General features: G+C 40.1%; 1 protein-coding gene across 7 annotated transcripts in view; it reads right to left on the reverse strand.

Annotated features, from left to right (window-relative positions):
• ENOX2 (ecto-NOX disulfide-thiol exchanger 2) overlaps nt 1-19,219 on the reverse strand; it is a 299,288-nt gene extending 280,069 nt beyond the window's left edge. For 3 of the 7 annotated variants that reach the window (XM_035008700.1, XM_035008684.1, XM_035008692.1), the window contains exons 1-2: nt 19,048-19,219; nt 17,647-17,706 (exon numbers count right to left, since the gene is read on the reverse strand). Coding sequence is in view for 4 of the 7 variants with exons in the window: in XM_035008648.1 (XP_034864539.1) it covers nt 3,818-3,839 (22 nt within the window). In the remaining 3 variants the exon portion in view is untranslated. Of the gene's footprint in view, nt 1-3,817; nt 3,887-17,646; nt 17,707-19,047 lie in introns of those variants that run through there. The other 4 variants (XM_035008648.1, XM_035008639.1, XM_035008708.1 and 1 more) reach the window with 3 other exon arrangements.
• Nucleotides 19,220-20,368: the final 1,149 nt, after the last annotated feature.

Below are 20,368 nucleotides of genomic sequence, written 5' to 3' on the forward strand. Positions count from 1 at the left end.
TTAGTGATCCCCTTACATAAGCTAGTGCAAGCCAGCTCCAGCACACCACTGGCTCGTGTATACAAACCCTCATACCCCCATCCATAAGACCTGGCTTCATGACCCTACAACATACTCAGAGATATACTGAAGGGAAAAATCCATCAGACAACCAACTTCACCTCCCTGAACAGCCAGATCCTAGAAATCTACTCCCCCTCTAATTTCTCTCGGCCTCAAAGTACATAGGGAAAAAATGATTGTTTTGAGATGAAAGACTTTTTCTTTCTCCAATCAGAAAATGCCAAATTTTTAAAAAAGTCCTAATATGCTCCTTTTCATTTATATTTAGAGTGCTTGTTCCCAGAAAGAGGAATGGGGTGAGGGGTGTTAGCTAGAGCTTTCAACTGCATGAAAATTTGTCACCTAAAACCAAGTTTAATATGTAGCTTCCAATCAATCCAAAGCCCGGTTTTTCCAGTTCCCCTCCCTCTAACCCTGACCCATTCCCCCAAGTTCCCTCCTGCATTTTTTTAAGTGTCAAATTCCATTCAAGTTTAAAGAATGATAAAAAAGGGCTTTATATCATCCTCTTTTCCTTTTTGCTAGCAAGGAATAATATAAGAATAGCTTTACCTTAAGATATGTTAAAGTATAAAGATATCATCTTAAATAAGGATAAATTCTAATTAGATGGTCTCTGAGACAATATATCCATTACCATCTTTCCAAAAGTCTCATAAATGGGTTCTCATAAAACTAGCCCTATCTCTGGTTCATTTTCTTGACAATGTTCTCAAATATTCATTGTCAAACGCTGAAGAAGAGTTGTCTACAGTGGAAGCATCCAATCATTTCCCCCGTATATGGCACAGTCTCTAATAAATTCAGAGCTAAGAATGACGGCTTCAAGAATGTTTCCTAAAGAGGTTTTTAAAATTGCTTACCAGAGAACTGCTACAAGCTCCTTAAGTATCTGGGCTCATCTGAAGTGATAACAGTTTTAAACAGCAGTCCCTTCTTCAGTGGCAGAAAATATGTTTTTCCCCTTTAAACTATTGAATTTAAAATTGAGAAACCATTTGGAAATTTAAAAAGATGAGAAAGCTGGTCTATTTTATTTAGATAGGTAGATAGATAAGATAAACAAAAAGAAAAGTATGAAACTGAGTTAGCTGTCTATTTTTTCTGTTGATCTGGATAAAATATGCAAATTTGAAAACATGTGGCACTTTGCATTCATGGCCACTATATTTTAAAATACACATACTTTTGGGGCGCCTGGGTGGCTCAGTTGGTTAAGCGACTGCCTTCGGCTCAGGTCATGATCCTGGAGTCCCGGGATCGAGTCCCGCATCGGGCTCCCTGCTCGGCGGGGAGTCTGCTTCTCCCTCTGACCCTCCCCCCTCATGTTCTCTCTCTCTATCTCATTCTCTCTCTCAAATAAATAAATAAAATCTTTAAAAATAAAATAAAATAAAATACACGTACTTTTATGAAAACAGCTGTATATGTTTATTGGACAGAATATTAAAAACAAATTAGCTTGCTTTAGAAGGAAAATATTTCACATTAACCTATTTGATTGAACATTTTAATTCCCCCAAATTTCACAAGGCTCTACCTTCATTCATATTGATGTATAAATTAATCAAAAGACTAATGTTTCTTTATATATCTGTAAAATTAATCTGGAAAGCACTCACATATTAAAATAAAATAGTTAAAATAGTTTGGAAAAAATCTCTAGAGTTCTATCAAATAAGACTTTTTTTTTTTTTTTAGTAAATGAATATATTTAGTTTTGACTAGTAGCTTAAGTCAAATTTACCCTGGATCCATCAACTGAGGGGCAGCCCAGTGTATGGGGGAGAAAAAGCACAGATTCTTGAATCAGATCATCTAACCTATGAGCTCTGGCTCTGCCACTCGTTAGATGTGAGACTTCGGGCCAGTTACTTATTCTGGAAGTCTCAGTTTTCTTACCTCTGAAATGGATATCATAATGCCACTGCCCTCACACTAGGTTGTCATGAGGATAAACTGATCAAGTATATGTGAAATCACTGCATAAATATTTTACACCACATCCACTATCAGCCAATAACCGACAACTGTACTGTAATTAGAAGTTATTTTTAATAGAGTAAAACCATAAGGAAATTAATTAAACATGTATTCATTCATGGCATGCGAATAAAATTCAGTCATAAAAGGCACCTAGTTGGGTTTGACATCATTCATTAGGTCACCCTGGAATTGAGAGATGGCAAGGAGATAATATCACTATCTTTTTAACATAAACCCTTTTATTAGCACGGAGAAGTTCCTCCCAGATATAGTAATCCAGTAGCATAACAAAGCCCAACATTTTCACTGCCAGCAATTTAAACCGGTTTAAATTCTCATGAGAAGCTTCTATGTATTGAACCAAGCAGTATTTTCCATGAAAATGTATCTATTTGCTTTTGTAGTAGAGAAAACAAGATAGTCTCTGTTTTTAATCCAAAGACAAAAAGCACAAGAACTTCTCACATTAAAAATGTACAGAGATGGCTCTTCTAGAGTCAAGCATGCATCGGGGTATGGAGAAAACATCCAACAAGCACAACTCTCCAACACTTAGTGAAACAAACCGAACACTACCCAAAGAAGAAACTGAAGCTATAAATTCAAATAAATGGGCTGCAGGGAGACTACACAAACCTGCTGTTGCTTTAATTGCAGATAATTCAATTCAGCAGCTGTTGGTCCAGGCACTAAGGTTCACTGTATGCTCTTCAGCGTAACCTTGAAATACTGTCACTCACTCACTTCTCCACATCATCTGCATGCTGTCCAATTAATGAGGAGTGAAATCAACTGTCAAACCACGCATCAAAACAGAACATGATCTTTTAGCTCTTAAGCATAGGAGCACAGTATTTTAAGGACAATAAAGCATGGATGGAGGTGAAAGTCCTTGACCATAAATGATACTTAAACTTATCAAAACATATAGTTGTAGGAACTAAGCTTCTGTTCTGTTCAGCAGGAAACTGAAACTTTCTCGAGGTTTTTTCATTTGGAAGGATCCTTTATGTCTAACTGCTGTATAAGAAGCCTTTTTAAACAACATTCACCAGTGTCTGATCAGTCTTCAAGTTCTTCATTATTACGGACCCATATGTTTCTGAAAGCTTAAGAAAATACTTAAGGAACACTTCCGGTCCAATGATATTTTACAATACAAAATGATTTGCTGCTGGCATATTTAGCCTTGCTGTTTCCAGCACTTTTTTTCCTACCAGGAGAACAAACAACAATAATATATAATGTTCATCAATCTGAGTTAAATAATGAAATAAAAATAAGTTTACCAAAATAAATGTGTTCTGGAATGCTTCCTATTTGAAGTTTCCCTTCTCTTAACTATATCCCAAATCTAGACAACCAATTAACAAATATGAGAGTTAAAAACTCAAGAGAAACACAACACACTAAGTGTTTAAAAATTGCTTCTTGCTTCCAAAGCACTGTGTCTTCTGTGAAAACACTCTAGGCTATATCGCATACTACCAGTTGCAGATGTAAGACTTGAGAAATTCAGCACAAGAATACAGCAGAGAAGCATGCACAATTAAGGGATCAGGACTCCCAATTTAACAGAAAACCCAGATTTTACATAGCAATCTGCTATAAACATTATAGCAAGGAGCAGGCATGTTTCATGCAGCTATTTTGTTTAGCTCATTAGAACCTTATTTGTCCTTCAGTACAGTTGAACTGGAGGCAAAATAAGAGAGGAATGCACTTTGAAACAAAAGGGAAATTTCAGATAAAATAAAACATACTATACCTGTATATTGTACCAGGAACATCGTGACACTCTTCAGGGAACTGTTTCACGTTGTATCCTACCGTGAGTTATTCTCCCCTTTCCCTCTTTTCTCCACAAAAAGCCAAAGCACCCCAAACCCCACTACACACTACCCCTAACCCAACACCCCATTGAGGAAAAAAAAAAACCAGTTACAATTCAGCTTAGATCCGATGCTTCTGTTTAGCTCAGCTCCAGCCGAGCAACTGAGCTCTAGCAACGGAGCATAGGGAGGTGGATTCTGATGCCAGTAGCACTTCCATCCACTTCACTTACACAAAAGCAGGCAGTAGAAAATCCAGGAGCCTTGAAGACAAGGGCTGGAACTGGCTTTTATGAATTGCTATTACTGCATGTGTCACCATCCATCTACAATGACGGACACTTACAGGCTGAATTGGGAGTGGAGGGGGTGGGGAGGAGGAGGTTGGAGAGCAGGTGGAGAAGCAATTAGCAGTATGTTCATTGGAGAATTCGTTCGGGATTTCATACATCAGTGCCTAAAGAAACAGCATGCAGTTGACAAATCAGAACTTTACGATTTGCATGCCTTAGAAGAAATCTTAGCTCATAGCTCCAAACGAAATAATGTTTCCCCACTCTTATAGAGCATGAAAAGTCACCCCTCTGCTTTCTCTTTCTCTAGCTATTCTTGTTCCTGAGAAATCAACATTCAAAATGATTATTTGCTAATTTCCCCTAAAGAATTGTATTTAAATGGCTGGAAGCAAAGGAAGTATGAAGAAATTAAATTATATCGAACACGACATCTCTTAACAAAAAGGCAAGAAGCTAATTATTTTAAGCCAACTTTTCATCCCTAGTCCCATTCCCCAGGTGCAGCTTTCACACCTATAATCACTAGATCACACAACTTTTGTGCATATATTTAACACTAGAAAACAATCTATGTATACCTAAAAATATTTCAGTTAAAGTCAAGATGAAAAGCTAAGAGCTATATGCAAGCCTCTCTCCATAGATGACCTTAAGAAGGCACTTTGCCTGTAAGTGCTTCAGTTTTACTCATCTGCTAAACTGAAGCACATTTTTTAGACCAATTTGAAGATTAATCATGAGTAGGAACAAAAAGGAGATAGTCGCTTAGAAAGGAAACATGACACAACTGAAGGAATACTGGGCCTGGGTATCAGGAAACCTGGATTTAGGCTCCAGTTCTACAACTTTCTAGCTGTGTTACCTTGGACAAGTCATTTAACTTCTCTGAGCTTAAGTTCCTTTGTTTATAAATTTGACACAGTAGTACCTATCCTGACAGCTTCACAGGATTGCTATGAAGAGCTAATGAGATAATAGATATGAAAACCCTTTTGTAAACTGTAAAAGACTATAAAATTGTATGGAATTATTATTATTATACTCTGGAACAAATTCTGCCTAAATAGCTGAAGTCAGGCACCTCTATCACATAAGAAAAATAAAAAGAAAGAGCCAATATAATTTCATGAAAAGAATTCTCAATTCTTCCAATTTTAAAGTTGGAAGGAAGCACTGTTTGCTCTTAAAGTGCCACAGAGGGGAAATTGTTTTAAAGGAAAAATTTGAAATCTGATACATAATATATCAAAGTTTATTAAAGAAACTAAAGCCCTCTAATTCCTTCTTTCCTTTCTGGAAAGTCAGTTCATTTGTTTTCGTATGGTCTAATATTATGTCCCATCTAGAATGCAAGCTACAGGACAATGAGCATCACCTTCTGTTAAATCTTTCTATTAACCTGGTATATCCTCACTGCCCAGTGTGTGTGGAAGGATTCAGGTTGATCAGCTAAGTCTAAATCCACAAGGTAAAAATCCAAAGTCATGTTTTATGAGGCTCCAAGCTGCCTTGATACTATATATACAGTGACCAGCTGGCTTAAGCTTGGACACAGTTTTAGCACATGAAGTCCTGGGGTGGCCACACCTGGGGCACTAAATGATCCAGGCAATGTTTGGAGACCTATGGTTCAGCCAAATCCCATATGTCCTGATTTCCATCTGTATGTTGGTTACCCAAGTGTATGTCTGTCCACATGGGCCAAATCTGAAGCAGCCAAAAAAAAGTGGGAGCTATAGCAGAAATGTCAGATGTCAGCTCCCCTTGGCCCCCTCTAATGCCATCTGTGTCCTCAAATAAGTGCTGAGCCCACTTCCTGAGAGAAGAAAGAAAACTTTCTCTAATTGCTCCCTTTGAATGCCATTGCCAATACTGTAAATGCCAGTAAAATATGTATGCAAAATCTATGTTAAGTCAATGGGGAAAATGGATAATATGAATCACAAAGAGTTGGGTGACTGGTAGCTAAGAGGGAGTGAACTATTAAAAGGGGGAAGGAGAGGACAGGGTTGGGAGGGGAGGAGAGAAGAAGGGGGGCAAGAGAGAGGACGTAAGGAGAACAAATGAATCTAAAGTGAGAGGTTTTTTTTTTTTTTTCCTAAGCAGAAACATACTAGCTGGAATCACCCAAAACCTCACCTCCTAGAAAGTGCTTGCCTTTTGAGGTATTGGGAATAGCCTTCTTACCACCACAGCTGCTATCCTAGCCTTCCAAATGCTTAGGTAAACAGTCAACAGCTTGAAAAAGCACTGACAGCCCTAGCACCAGAACTCACTTTCACTTGGCATGTGGAAAGTCAGGTAGGTGGGATACAGTTCTCCAGAGGCCTCATCACTGCAACCCCCCACCCCCACCCCACCACAGCCTTACCTGTGGCATGGCTGGCCACCAACAAAAATGTCGGCCCAATTTCAGGTTTGGCAAAGGAGGCTTGCCTGAGATTTTTTAAACCACACTGGTAAGAAAGGAACAAAGGCTGTATTTCAGAATCAGGCTGTTCTGCCTTTGGGCATTGCAACTGAACTCTTCCACACATTTAAGCTTGAAATTCATACTCCCCAAGTTCCTCAGTACGGCGATTCAAAGTAAGGGAAAAGTACAGGGAAGATAATTTTTTTGTTAGCTTCTTTCTCACAGTGAAAAGATGAGGATAATATCAAGAACATGACCGACAAAAGGCAATGAAGTAGGAGGCAGCAGTTTCCACCCAGATTAACAAGAATGGAAATGAAAGCATCAGAGCATCCTGATAAAAACAAACACACAAACATATACACCAAGAACCTTTGCAATGTTTCCATTATCTTGATTTGAAGCTCCAGAACGTAAGCACTAATGGTTCCCTAATCCACCCAAGCTGCCTCTCAGCAGCCATCACTAAGTCTGACTGACCTTTTCAAATGAATTCCCACTGTTAACCACCTTAGATTCTGAATATTTTTGTCAAAAACAAAAATCCCAGGGGAAGATTTCAAAGAACCAAGAACTTGAATCAAACCATGAGCCTAAAACAGGGAAAAACAACACTAATTTGCTAAACCCCAAACAAAATAGAAATGCTAACAGTTTAAAAGCAGCAACTAATAAGCTGACTTGAACCAGAAAAAAAAAAAAAAAAGCTTTCTGAATCAATCAAACTTGTAACAAACCCAGAGAGTCCAATCAGTTCACAAATTCCTGCAAAGAGCACACACATCAAGACTTGGTTTCACCTGCCTAAGAACCCACAGAGGAACCATAAAATTAACACTGGATAAGAAGTTGGAGAACTGGGTTCTCCAGATTTTTCTACTGTTGACCTTGGTCAAATCACTTATACTCTTTCAGTCTCAGCTTGCTTGCTTTGGAATGGCTGGGGCTGTGGTTACCAATATCCCAGGTCGAATAGTCTATGCCAATTGTGAAATTTACTCTAGTGACAAAATAGAAAACAATTGTCACAGTTTGGCCCTAAATTTCCGGGAAGGAGGGAGGTGGACCACTCCAACTCTCCTCAGGTTTCTGTTTCTAGCTTATTTTGAAATATGCCGAGAGAAGAGTTAAGCAACTGTGCTTGCGTGGCCTTGGGAATAGTCAGCCTAATATTCCTCTTCAGAATGTTTCTTTTCAAAAAATGTTCTAGGAGCAGTTTGTTTTCTTCAAATGAAAGCTACAGGTGAGTTGTCTGGCCCAAAACGGGAAAAAGGAAAGAAAGTAATCTAGAATATGCTGAGCACCTATTGAATGCCAGACAAGACATGTTTACATGATTTTTTAAATTAGACCTCACAACACAGCTATATGCTAAACATTATTATCTTCATTTTATAGGTAAGGAAACTGAGGCTTACCGATGTTAAGTGACTTGCTTACACTCACTCAACTGGTAAGTGATAAAACTGGGATTTGAACTCAAGCAATTTGAATCCATTACTACACTAACATTGCAATGATTAAAGTCTGAATGACTAAATTCCTTCTGAATTTAGTGATTCATTTGGGCTTGCTTAGGGAATAAATCACATGCTGAGTCAATACAGTGAAAACAAACTTCCTTGCATGTGCACTGGGTTGACAATTGTTTAAAATTTCATCAGACAATGTGGTTAAGACCACTGGGCTCTGGAGTAAAACAAACTTCAGTTGCTTGAATTCTGGCTTATGGGCAAGGTACTTAACCATGCTGAGTCTCAAGTTTTCTCTTCCGACAAATGGGAAAAGAAGTATCTACCTGATTGAGTTGTTGGGAAGCATTAATGATATGATAGCAGCTAGCACAGCGCTTGGCACAAAATTGTTCAATAAATGCATATCAGAGCTATCCTTGTACTCATAAGCAACAGAGCAAGAAAGGAAAGGTTATAAAGAAAAAGAAAACCAGGATTCATTGAACTCAAGTGCTCCTTGGCCTGTAGAACAGACTTAGCGTGAAAGAAGTTTTCAGTGGCCCACCCATACCCTCTAAAACTAAGCTGCATCTTGTAGATTAGCATATTCATGAGGCAACATGAATATACTAATTGGTGGTGCCTAAGTAGTAGCAAGAAGACTTGTCATGCGGTCTGCTGAGCAGCAATTGTCCCTCGTTTCCTGGAATCTATCCTTCTAAAGAGAGGGTTGGAAAGTAGCAGATAGAAGTATTGCTGGAAGTACCAGGTGGGCTAAGGCCCCTTTCTTCCCCCAATTCTTTAAGCCCTAGCTTCTCTCTTACCCATTCACTTGTGGCCCACTTCCCATATACTCCTCTCCTCCCGCAGTTTATTCTAGTTTTATCGTGATTCTTTCCTTGGCTCTAGTTCTGTCTCTGTACATCAGCAACAAGTGGTATTTATGGAATGTGTGTCTGGCACTGCACTAGGTGAAGTGGAGGGACATCCAAAAGTTAATTGAAGAGACACGTGTTCCATGGCCAAATAGATTGAAGATATACAGGTAGACTGGAGTTTAGGCAATATAGTAAATGTAGATATAACAAGATGATCTGGTTGATTTCAGAGCACAGAGTAGTTTGTTCATCCAGTCAGTGATATACATACTGAAGAATTAAGAAAAAAATGTACAGTTGTCTGTAACTTAATTTGAAATGCATAAAAAGATGTATAAATGGATGGATAGGTGATAAAGCAAATAGAACAAAGTGTTAATTATAGAATCTAAGTGGTGGATATAGGGGTATTTACTATACAATTCTTTAACGGTCTCTATATATTAAATTTTTTTCACCATAAGAGGTTGAGGATAAAGGAGAAGGATAAGGGGTATAGCTTTCTCAACTTCAAATGTTTCAGAACAAAATATCGTATTTATATAAAGAAGCATAGGGGCGTCTGGGTGGCTCAGTCGGTTGAGGGACCAACTCTTGATCTCGGCTCAGGTCATGATCTCAGGGTCTTGGGATTGAGCTCAGCATTGGGCTCTGTGCTCAGCAGGAAGTCTACTTGAAATTCTCTCTCCCTCTCCCTCTGCCCCTTCCCCCTTTCAAAATAAATAAATATTTTTTAAAAAGTTTTTAAAAAAAGCATAAATCAAAATAGGACAAAATGTTAAAAATTGGTGAATCTGAGTGATGGCATGACAGTCCCAAATGATTCATGAAATTTTTATTTAAAATGATTTCAAAATAGAAGGTTAAAAGATAATTTGTTGAATGCTGACCCCTTTTACCTAATGTCTCAGTTGCCATTTTTAGTAGAGAGGATATTGGGTCAATAGTAGTAGAGAAATTGGAAAGGGGGGGCAATAATCAACCCATAGATGTACCTTGGGTGCCTACTATATGCAGGACACTATGCTAGGCACTGTAGAGGATTCAAAGACACAAAAAACACAGTCCCTGCCCTAAGAGGGCTCACAGTGCAGGTGAGGGCATACCAAAGCAGTGTCTGAAAGGGTAACTGGCTGGAGCAGAGAAATTCCATGAGAGAAGTATGAAGATTAGAAAGGTAGATTGGAGCCAGACTGCAGAAAGTACCAAAGGCCATGCTAAGGAATTTGGACTTCATCCTATGGATAATGGGAAGCCATTTACAGTATCTGAGTTGGAGAAAGAACATGTTCTAAACCCATGGGCTAGATAGTATACTCTGTTGGAGCACAGGTACCTTCAACATGTATTTGTTTTATATTCATATACTTCTGGCCCTTCTGTCTACTTCCCATATCTGGATGTGGCCTTTAAGGTTTCTCAACATTCTGGATGCTGCCCATTTTTAAAACAGCCACTTTATGTCATCTTTCCAGCCTCTGTCCCTTTCCCTCCCCCAGCCCCCAAGAGGAGCTGCCCAGCACTCAGCTCAGCCCTGCTGACTCAGTAAGCAATAAATAAGCCTCATGCAGTTTTTTAAACCAAGTTGCTAAGCTTTGAATCTCTGATTTCCTTCATGGTAATCAAGCCCCAATTACTACTGAGATCATTGATTTGAGTTGAAAAAATGAATATTCAGCTAAGCAACATGTGAAGGAGTACAGGAAGGTATGTCCAATGTGTAGAAGGAAACAACTGTTCAAAGTGATTTTTGGATATTGAAGGAAAACCTAATGGAGATGACACTGCTGAATAGCAGCAAGTGATTAGGGTCAGACCTCTCAAAGACTGCCAAACTAAAAGGTGGACGTTTTCTGTCTCTAGTTTACCACCCCACCCCCAGCCCATCCTCCAATCCAGTCATGTCACTCCCACATTTAAAACCCTGTGCTGGCTCACCCAGCTTGCCCAGCTCCTTAGCAAGCAGACTTCCTTCACCAACTGGCCACAAGATACCTTTCCAGATTCTTATCCTGTCCCCCACCCCAACTCCCAGTGATTCACACACAATATCTTAACTTTTTCTAAACTATCCATTCTGACACATGTGACTGCTTTGCATGTGTTTGGTGGTCCCCCTGCCCACCTTGCCCACCACCTCTTTTTCCACCTGGATTCTAGGCAATGCCCACTTATCCTTTGTGATTCAGCATAGTTAGACTCTGGTCTGTGTTACCTACCTCTAGCAGTTATTCCCTCCATCATGTTTCCAGGGCACCTTACATATACCTCCTCTCTTCCCATTGTAACATAATTATTGGTTTGGGTGTCTATCCCCATCCCCCTCCTCCCACCCCCACTTAACTGTGAACTCCTTAAGGGCAGGCAGGGACTACTTCTAATTCATCACTATTCCTAGTGCTTACCATAGGTTCTGGTCCTGTATACGTGCTCAAATGTCTATTGAATAAATGAGCTTGAATATCAAGTGATCCTTGAATTCAAACTCAGCATCTCTTGAAAGGTAAAAATTAGGATATTATGTGACCAAAGTAATCCTAGTGAAGTATGTTTGAGGACTTGACCGAAGGAGAAATGATGGGAGGACATATTATGGGGTCTTACTGTGGGACAGTTTCTACCCCAGGAAGCTCTTACTGCTAGTTGTTGCTGGCTAAAAAGAAGAGCAGCTGGAGCGGCCAACAAGGGCCCTTACTGGGGATTTCCCCATCGTTATCTTTCACAGTTCAGTACTGAATGAAGTAAAGTTGTTTACATAACATTCTCCACACAGTGTTTTGATTCTTCTGAATTACAGCCAAACTTTCATTTGTGCTCTGCCTACAGATACATTTGGACCAGACTTGTTAACGGGTAGTCACTGAAAGTTCTCCAGTTCACATTCTCACCTGCCATTATTACACCAAGGAACATTTTGTGGGGAAGGGACGACTGAAAATCTGAGAGCCAAAAAGGGGGATGGGGAGTGCTAATAAAAATGACCTTTTATTTTTCTCCTAGATTGCCAATATATTTCACAGCACCTCCCTCCTGCATTGGTTTATACCGTGTATCTGTAAAGGCAAAAAAAGAAAATGAAGACTTTAGCAAAACTTGACGCTTGTAGGCAAGGAAAAGAGGAAGCAACACTGAGGCCTGGAATATAAATCTTTAGACATAGGATCCGTTGCCACTTCTGGAAAGTAAACATTTCAGCTATTTTAAACAAATAGCGAAAGCAATTAGCCCCTTCTGTAGACTAAACTGAGGTGTATGCTGAATTTAAAAAAAAAAAAAAACTGAGTCTGTTTTGATCTTCAAAAATGTCAAACTGGTAAACATTTGCTTTTTTTGTACATATAAATCTATGAGCCAAGCCTAGCTTGAGGAAGATTTAAGAGACATAAAATTTGTCTGAGGTGTCTGCCAAATCTCTGCAGCAGAGAGAAACCCTGGAAAAGCTGACATAGTCATAACTCTCACATCACTAGCAGGCTTGTGCAGGGCTGGACGTACACAAAGTCACTGTTCCTTCTCTCAAACTGTTTGTAAACAGAGAAGTAGATCATTTGCTTATCAGCTATCTGGTAACTCATTTTTGCCTATATATCCCACAGAGGAAAGAGGAAAAAAAAAAGAGTAAGTTCCTACTGGCACATATCCCAATTTTCAGCTGGGTAGATCTTCATTTATAAGATGTGCCTGCTTGTTAAAATCTTCTCTGTCATTTGCTCTTGCACACTCATTCTTGTGTGTATACTATATCAATCTCTGTCTCTGCCTCTCTGGAAGGCATTAAAAGAGGGTATTTGTAAGTATCTAGTGCAGTGTCTAACAGAATGCTTTGCACATAATAAGCCCACAATAATTCATCAAATAATTGAAACTCTATCTGTAATTTCTGTATTCAACTTATTTGATCATGGAACAAGAGAATTATAGATTCTTTCTCTTGGAGTATTTAAAAGCGACAATTCCTTACAAAGTAATATCATTTTATTCAGACAATTCATTCTTAGGACTTCTGTCCTTTAAAAGCATCCATTTTTGCACAATGGGTATTATTTGTAAGGCAAATGAAGGAAAGACCACGCTGCAGGATCCTGAATGACAATATGAACACGGATACATTTTGTAGAGAAAATCAGATATCCCATATTCACCTGATTGTATGTCGTTATGGTAATCCACTACATATGTCTAAGATCACTTAACAATGCAGGAATATAGTGCACGCATGGGCTGCATTCTGTAAATAGGATTAACAGTTGAATTCAACCAAGGTCTTCCCTGGGGAGAGATCGCTGGAAAATACATCTACATGACATTTAAAAAAATAAATTAACCAATGACATTGGCTCCCATGAGACACATTGTTTCTTGTACATTCAATTCTATCACAGTTTTCTGTAGCTCTCTGCTGACATCCCCATCCCAAAAGACATAGAATTTCAAAACAGGAAGAAAAACAGAGCAACTGGAGCTCTTCTGTCTCTCCTGCATGAAGTGTTATGTACACAAAGGAAAGATTTCTGTAAATTAGCACAATGTGAACTGTGACATGGTGAGATCATGTCAGTCTGTACTGTTCTTGTTATGCTGTGGTCACATATAACTTGCCCAAGGGAATGAACAAAGTCTGTGCGTATACTAAGATTGGCAAGGGCTGCAGGAAAATGAAGAGAGCTGTGTTATAGCAGGAGGTTTCAATTTTTTCCTTTAAAAAAATGTTCTTTATGATGATTTTTCTTCCCACTTTTATGTATTTAATTTTCCTCATCTGTAAAATAGGGGTAACTATTGCATGTATGTAATATTTTTAGTGAGGATGAAATGAAATCCTGGCACACAACAGTTAACCCATATAGTCCACATCAACATTTGGCTAGCATTAACTAAATACCTATTATATGCCAGGCACTGGCCTTAGACACCAAGAAAAAGTAAATCATAGGAGGAAAAAGTGACACTGGGGAGAAAAGCAGGGAGCTGATTTTCAAAAGTTTTATAAGCCAATCTAAGAAATTTGGATTCTATCTTGAGGACAATGGGCAGCCTCTGAACTATTTTATATAGCGATGGATAGCGTCAGATTTGCGATTTAGAAAAATCATTGTTAGCACTGGTGGAAAATGGATTGGAAGGTAAGCAGGTTGGAGACAGTAGTAATCCAGGCTAGAAGTTGTATGTGTGTGTGTGTGTGTGTGTGTTGCAGGGTGTGTATGTGGGGGGGGGTGTGCCCCAAACTATGGCAATGATAATAGGGGTAGACATGGGAAAAACATTTTTAATAACTTTTAAAAAGTAACAAATATACTATTATAGATGATTAAAAAATAAAAAGATGCAAAATGTTAAAAAGAGAACTCACATTACCTTACCATTTACAGCAAACCATTATTGAATTTTTGTGTTTAACATTACAGGATAATGATAATTTCCAATGTATGCATACACGGGGTGTCTGTGTGTGTGGCCACGTGCATGTGTATGTGTGTGTGTTTAAACTGGAATTTGTCAGCTTCATAACCTGAATTTTCTCTTACTATATCACAAACAACTTTTAACATCACTAAATATTTTTTAGTAACATCAACTTAAATGGCTACTTAGTGAACTATTCTATAGATATACCATAATTGATTTAATCCAAATCTCTAGTACTGGGGACATTTAAAATGCTGTTTTTCTCTTTTTTTCCCCTGGGATAGACATCCTGAGAGCTAAAATTTTGGAAATACCACATCTACTTCCTCAGCATAGAGCCCCAGAAGTTGAAGTGGTAGACTGAAAGCTATGTCAATTTTAAGATTTTTGATATATACTGATAATTTCTCTCCAAATTACAGTCCCACTAGCAGCACTTATGAGTGAGAGACCCATTTGAGAGTGATTTCAAGGATGGAGTCAACTGGATTTGGTGGGTGGAGAGGAGGGATGGATCTTTGGCAGGGTATTGGGACAGGAACAATGTGAACTCTGTCAAGAGGAGCAAAGCAATGAGCAGGTCTAAGGAACAGGTGGCTGGGTGGATAATTGATGGGAATGAAAAAGGGAAGGGGACCACAGGAGAGTGGAGGAAAATGAAAAAAAAAAGAAAGAAACCTCTAGTGAAGTTATGCATTCAGGTCACTTTAATTTACTGCTTTATTCAGCAAAAGCAGCTAATGTAGCAAAGAGCTAATCTTCTTGTAACATTTGGCACTATCGTACCAAAGTTCCGAGTTACATTCATATGAATATGTTTATCCATTGTTTTTCGTCCAATAACCATTTATTAGGTATCTACCAAGTGCCAAGAGCTGTTCTAGATGCTCTGGGTATGGAGATAAATGAGACCTGGCCCCTGCCCTCAAGAAGCTCACAGTCTAGGGGAGAGCCAGACACATCCACAGACTGACACACTATAGTGTGGTGCAGCCCAGGACAGAGGTAAGTGCAGGGTTCCATGGAAGCCAGGAGCCTAACATTATTTCATGTATGCTTGCATGTGTTTGTGTGTGGTGGTGGGGGTGGGGAGAGTTGCAGGAAAGGCTTCAAAGAGATGTTGATATTTGAACTGAGTCTTGAAGGAGGAGTTCCTCAGATGACTAAGGGTCACAGATCATACTCATATTCCTTACCAGTGCCTTGAATATTTGTGCCACTGCTGTCAGGGACACTCAGTAAGGCAGTGAAGATGCCCGTGTGTAATCCAAACCCATTCGTGAAAACAGCCTCCACTGATACCTTCATGTATATATGTCCATAGCCTGATTTGGGCAGTAATATGCACATCTTAGAATATAAAGGATAACAGACAAGTGACATACAGACTTTTAAAAATAATTCTGATGACATTGATAGAATAATAATAGTCACCTCTACCAAGTCCTACTAATTCTACCTCCTAAATGTCTCTTATATCTGTTCCCTCCTCTCATATGAAGCTCCTTTGGGTCCTCATCATCTCTAGCTTCCTAACTGGTCAGGCCCCACTCCAGTGCATCCTAAAGTAAAAACCTCATTATGGTGCTCCTCTTCTAAAATATTTTAATGTTTTTTATTGCCTACAATCACTATTTCCCAAATTTTATTTGAGTATTATCATATTCACATACCACATGTACTATTATTTACTTAGTATTTGTCTTTAAATCAACATAAAACTTGTTCACTTTCTATTTTTACTAAGCCATTTCCTGCATAACTTTAGATTGATGACATAGTTCAGTTTTATCTTTTATGAGACACATCAGAATATATAATTACTAAAACTTAAAATGTTTGCGGGAATACAACATAACCACCACTGGCAGACACCCTACAGTTTGAAAAACAATGGCTTATGGGAGCACATCCAAATTTCTTTCTTTTTTAAAAAAATTATTATTATTATTATTATTATTATTATTAAGTAGGCTCCATGCCTAGCATAGAGCCCAAGGCAGGGCTTGAACTCACAACCCTGAGATCAAGACCTGAGCTGAGATCAGGACTCGGACGCTTAACCAACGGACACCCAGGTGTCCTGAGCACATCCAAATTTCTTAGCACAGCATTCAAGGTACTTCACAAATGAGCCCCAACCTATCTTTCCAGACTCTTCTACCATTACAAACCTTCCTTTCCCAAACAATCTGTACCCTAGCCATGCTGAATTCCTAAATATTGAATGGACATGCTTTGCTCTTCTATAGCTACATGTCACAGACTGCTCTTTCTAATCTGGAATGCCTCCCCTCTACTGTTCTCTGCTTGGCAAACTCATTATCCTTCAAGACCTGTCAGGTCACCTCCTTACAGAAGCCTTCTCCCTGACTTTCCCTTATAGTTAGACACTCCTTCCTTTACCCTTCTAATAGCACTTTGTACCTGTCTCTGTTACACTACACATTATCTCAGAATTATGGGCATACACCTCCCCAGCTAGACCTAGGGAGAGCTCACATCTCATACTCTGTTGCATCCTGAACACTCCATGTGAGCAAAGGTCACGGAGGAGACCTAGTGACCTAGAAAGTCACTTAAAACAAAAGCTACAATAAAACAAAACCTAAAGTACTGTCCAGGTAGCTTACATGTAAGACATGTTTTTTAAAGAGAATTTATCTGATTCAGAAATAGCCATACTGACTATAGTTTTGGCAGACACAATTAGCTATGGCTGCAATAGCAGTTAAGCTAATTTGGTTTTGGCAGTTACTTTACAGCATACACATACTGACATAGAAACTAAAAGTGAATCATTTGGGTTTCTGCCAGGATGATCAACTATACTTCACAATAATCTTTCCTTACCACAAATGGAAAGTCAAGAAGAAAAGTGAACAATGAGACTAGTAAACCATGGTGGAGAGAGCATGGGCTTTCAAGCCAGAGATCTATACATCCAAACCCCAACTCAACTCCTTACAATCCATGTGACTTTGGGTAAATTGTTACACTTCTCTGCCTTTTAGTTTTCTCTTTTAGAAAACTGGGAAAAATAGTACCTACTTCATAAGACTCTTAAGATAATGCAACAAAGTGCTTATGATAGTGCCTGGAACATTACATGGGCTCAATAAATAGTCATTATTGTTACCCAATGAAATGACTACAATTCTGATAATATGATGCATAAGGGCAGCAAATACATTTCTTAAGAAAATAAATTTATGGCACCAGGCTTTAAAATGACAACTATAGAGTGTAGCTAAGAATAGCCACTAACAAAACAGTCTATAAGGCAAAGTTCTTCTTAGGTTTAAATTAAACTCACACCTGGAACATACCACCACACTTCTTTGTGTTCTCCAAGAAATGATCCCAAATCAGGTTCCCCTAGGATGAAAAAAAAAAACAAAAACAAAAAATCACCCAATCTTAATTTTTTGTCTTTAGTTTTATTTGATATAGAATAATATCCAAACTATGTGGATGCTTTAAAGTATCTTGTTATTATGACTCCAAGCTTTCCAACACTATTTCTTTCCCAATCTCTTCTTGATGACACCTTTTATTCCAGTCAGGCATACCCACCCTTCACAAAAGTGCTCCCTCTTCTATCTGCCCTTTTCAGATACCAATCCCGGTACCAGAAGGCATTTTCTCCCTCCTCTTTGCCCATTTCAAATCCTCTTTACTCCTCTGGAGCCGAAATTAAAATTCACCTCCTCCACAAAGCCTACCAGGATTAGTCTGGAAGACAGACAACAGTGTCAAGCTACAGCACTTCCAGGGTTAGGCTTGACCTTCCATAGATCAACTCCCAACCACATCAGTATTACACACTTTTTGCATGCTTTTGTAATAATAAAATAATTGATACAGTCTGTTTCGCACAGTCTACTTTATTCCGCAGTCGGTGTGCCCCCTAAATCTTTGTATTAGTGCTGTATCAGTCCGTGCTGGAAACCCCGAAAGCGCTCGGTTTTTAAAAGAGGTCTAACCTGCCTTTGACTCTCACCAGAACACTGCACTGAACCTTAACCACATATTTCTCAAAAGCGAAATTTCTTCTATCTACTGCTCCCCACGCCTTTTAGAAACTGAGGAGAAACCCTTTCCACTCCAAAGATCTGGTCAGGGAAGGGGCGGGTGGCTGGAAGGGCCAATAAAGAGTGGGCGACGAACTTTATCCCACCAGCAAGGAAGCAAAAAGTGAAAATTTGGCAAAAAGTCACTCCCTGGGCGTGGCGGGGAATTCCCACGCCCCCACAGGGAATTGGGGAGTGTGTGCATTGGGAGTGGTGTGTGTCCAAATCTGAAATGTAAATTGAGGGAAGACAGGAAAGAGGTCACCCAACTCCTTCCTCCAAGTAGTAAGAAGGAGCGTCCAGACGCCGCCTAAGTAAGACCCCGGTCGAGAACCCTAACTTCAGATCCCTGGGGTGGCACCGGACGGGAGCGGGGAGAGACGATGGCGTTGTGAGGAGAAAAAGAGAGAGGGCGAGGCAGAAAAAGAAGAGAGGGCGCGCTCCCGAGGCTCGAAGCTCGAGGAAACTGGCGTGGAGAGCTCAAAAGCCCACCCCCGACTCCCAGGCCCGACACCCCCTCCCCGGCAGAGGCGGAGCTGGGCGGAGTTAGGCGCTGAAGACAGCGGCCCGGAAGCACCCTCCTCCCTAGGCCCCCTCGGTCCCACAGTCCCCAGCCATAGCCGCTCGGGCTTTCTGCCTCTCTGACCTCCAGCTCTCCGGCTACCGAAGGGCTACTCCTTATACAGCCGCGGAAAATCGGGCCGGCGTAACAGCTTCTGAGAGCACAGCGCCCTCGCGGCGCCCCACGCCACGCAACTGTCTTCTCAACTCCCCGCCTTGCGCTAGCCGGCTTAGGCCCGGCACTCAGGCCCAGGGCTGGACTCTCACCCACATCGCGACTGCTTCAGTGTCTCCTATTGGTTACTGGTCACCAGGGAAGCCGGAGGCCCTATCCCTTGTCCTCATGGGAAATGTAGTTTTAGGCCGTTGGAGGCCGTTCTTCCTGGGAGGATCCAATATTGGCATTGGAGGAGAGACTCAAGTGAAGACAGAGGATTGTGGGAGATGAAGTCGAGGCACTTCTTTCTGTATACCCACAATTCCTACCTCCAGTCCGATCATCCCCCGAGTTCAGATGTGGGAGGGTATTATTGTAGGTGTTGTAGTTTGTAGTGTAGTGCCCTACAGAATCTCTCTTCTTGGGGTATGGGGTTGTGCTTGTGGGGGTAGATGAAGGTTCTAGATTAATTTACTATTGGTTAAGCTATTAACATTTTAGCGGAAGCACTTTATGTCGTGATTTAAAATTCTCATTGAGTTTTGATTGAAAAACTTAAAAAAATGTTATTTATGCTCTGATAAACTTAGAATAACTGGTCCTTTAAAATGTCATAGTGTGTTCTGTGTGAACCATCTGCATTAGAATCACTTCAGAGGTTCTGGGGGAAATGTATACTATGTTTCTAGTCGGGTATCACATTTTTACTTCAAAGTAGTATCATAAGAGGCATAGCAATGTGATCTAAGCCAGCCCAGCAGAAGCCCACTTAACCCATAAGGAAGCCACATTGTTGCCACAAAGAACAGTTGCCACATCACTGGTGTAATGCAACAATTTAGAACAGGTAGAGAATACAACTTGAATAATAAGAAATAAATGTATATTTCTTTAAGAAACTATTGTTTTGGGGGCCCCTGGGTGGCTCAGTCAGTTAAGCGGCTGCCTTCAGCTCAGGTCATGATCCCGGGGTCCTGGGATCAAGTCCCGCATTGTGCTCCTTGCTCAGCAGGGAGCCTGCTTCTCCCCTGCCTGCCGTTCCCCCTGCTTGTGTTTGCTCTCTGTCTCTCTCTGTCTCTCTCTCTCTGTGTCAAATAAATAAATAGAATCTTTTTTTTTTTTTAAGATTTCATTTATTTATCTGACAGAGAGAGACACAGCGAGAGAGGGCACACAAGCAGGGGGAGTTGGAGAGGGAGAAGCAGGCCTCCCACAGAGCGGGGAGCCCGACGCGGGGCTCGATCCCAGG

The sequence above is a fragment of the Mirounga leonina genome, unplaced genomic scaffold (genome assembly GCF_011800145.1).
Source record: "Mirounga leonina isolate KUSES-001 unplaced genomic scaffold, KU_Mleo_1.0 Mir_101664, whole genome shotgun sequence".
NCBI lineage: Eukaryota > Metazoa > Chordata > Mammalia > Carnivora > Phocidae > Mirounga > Mirounga leonina.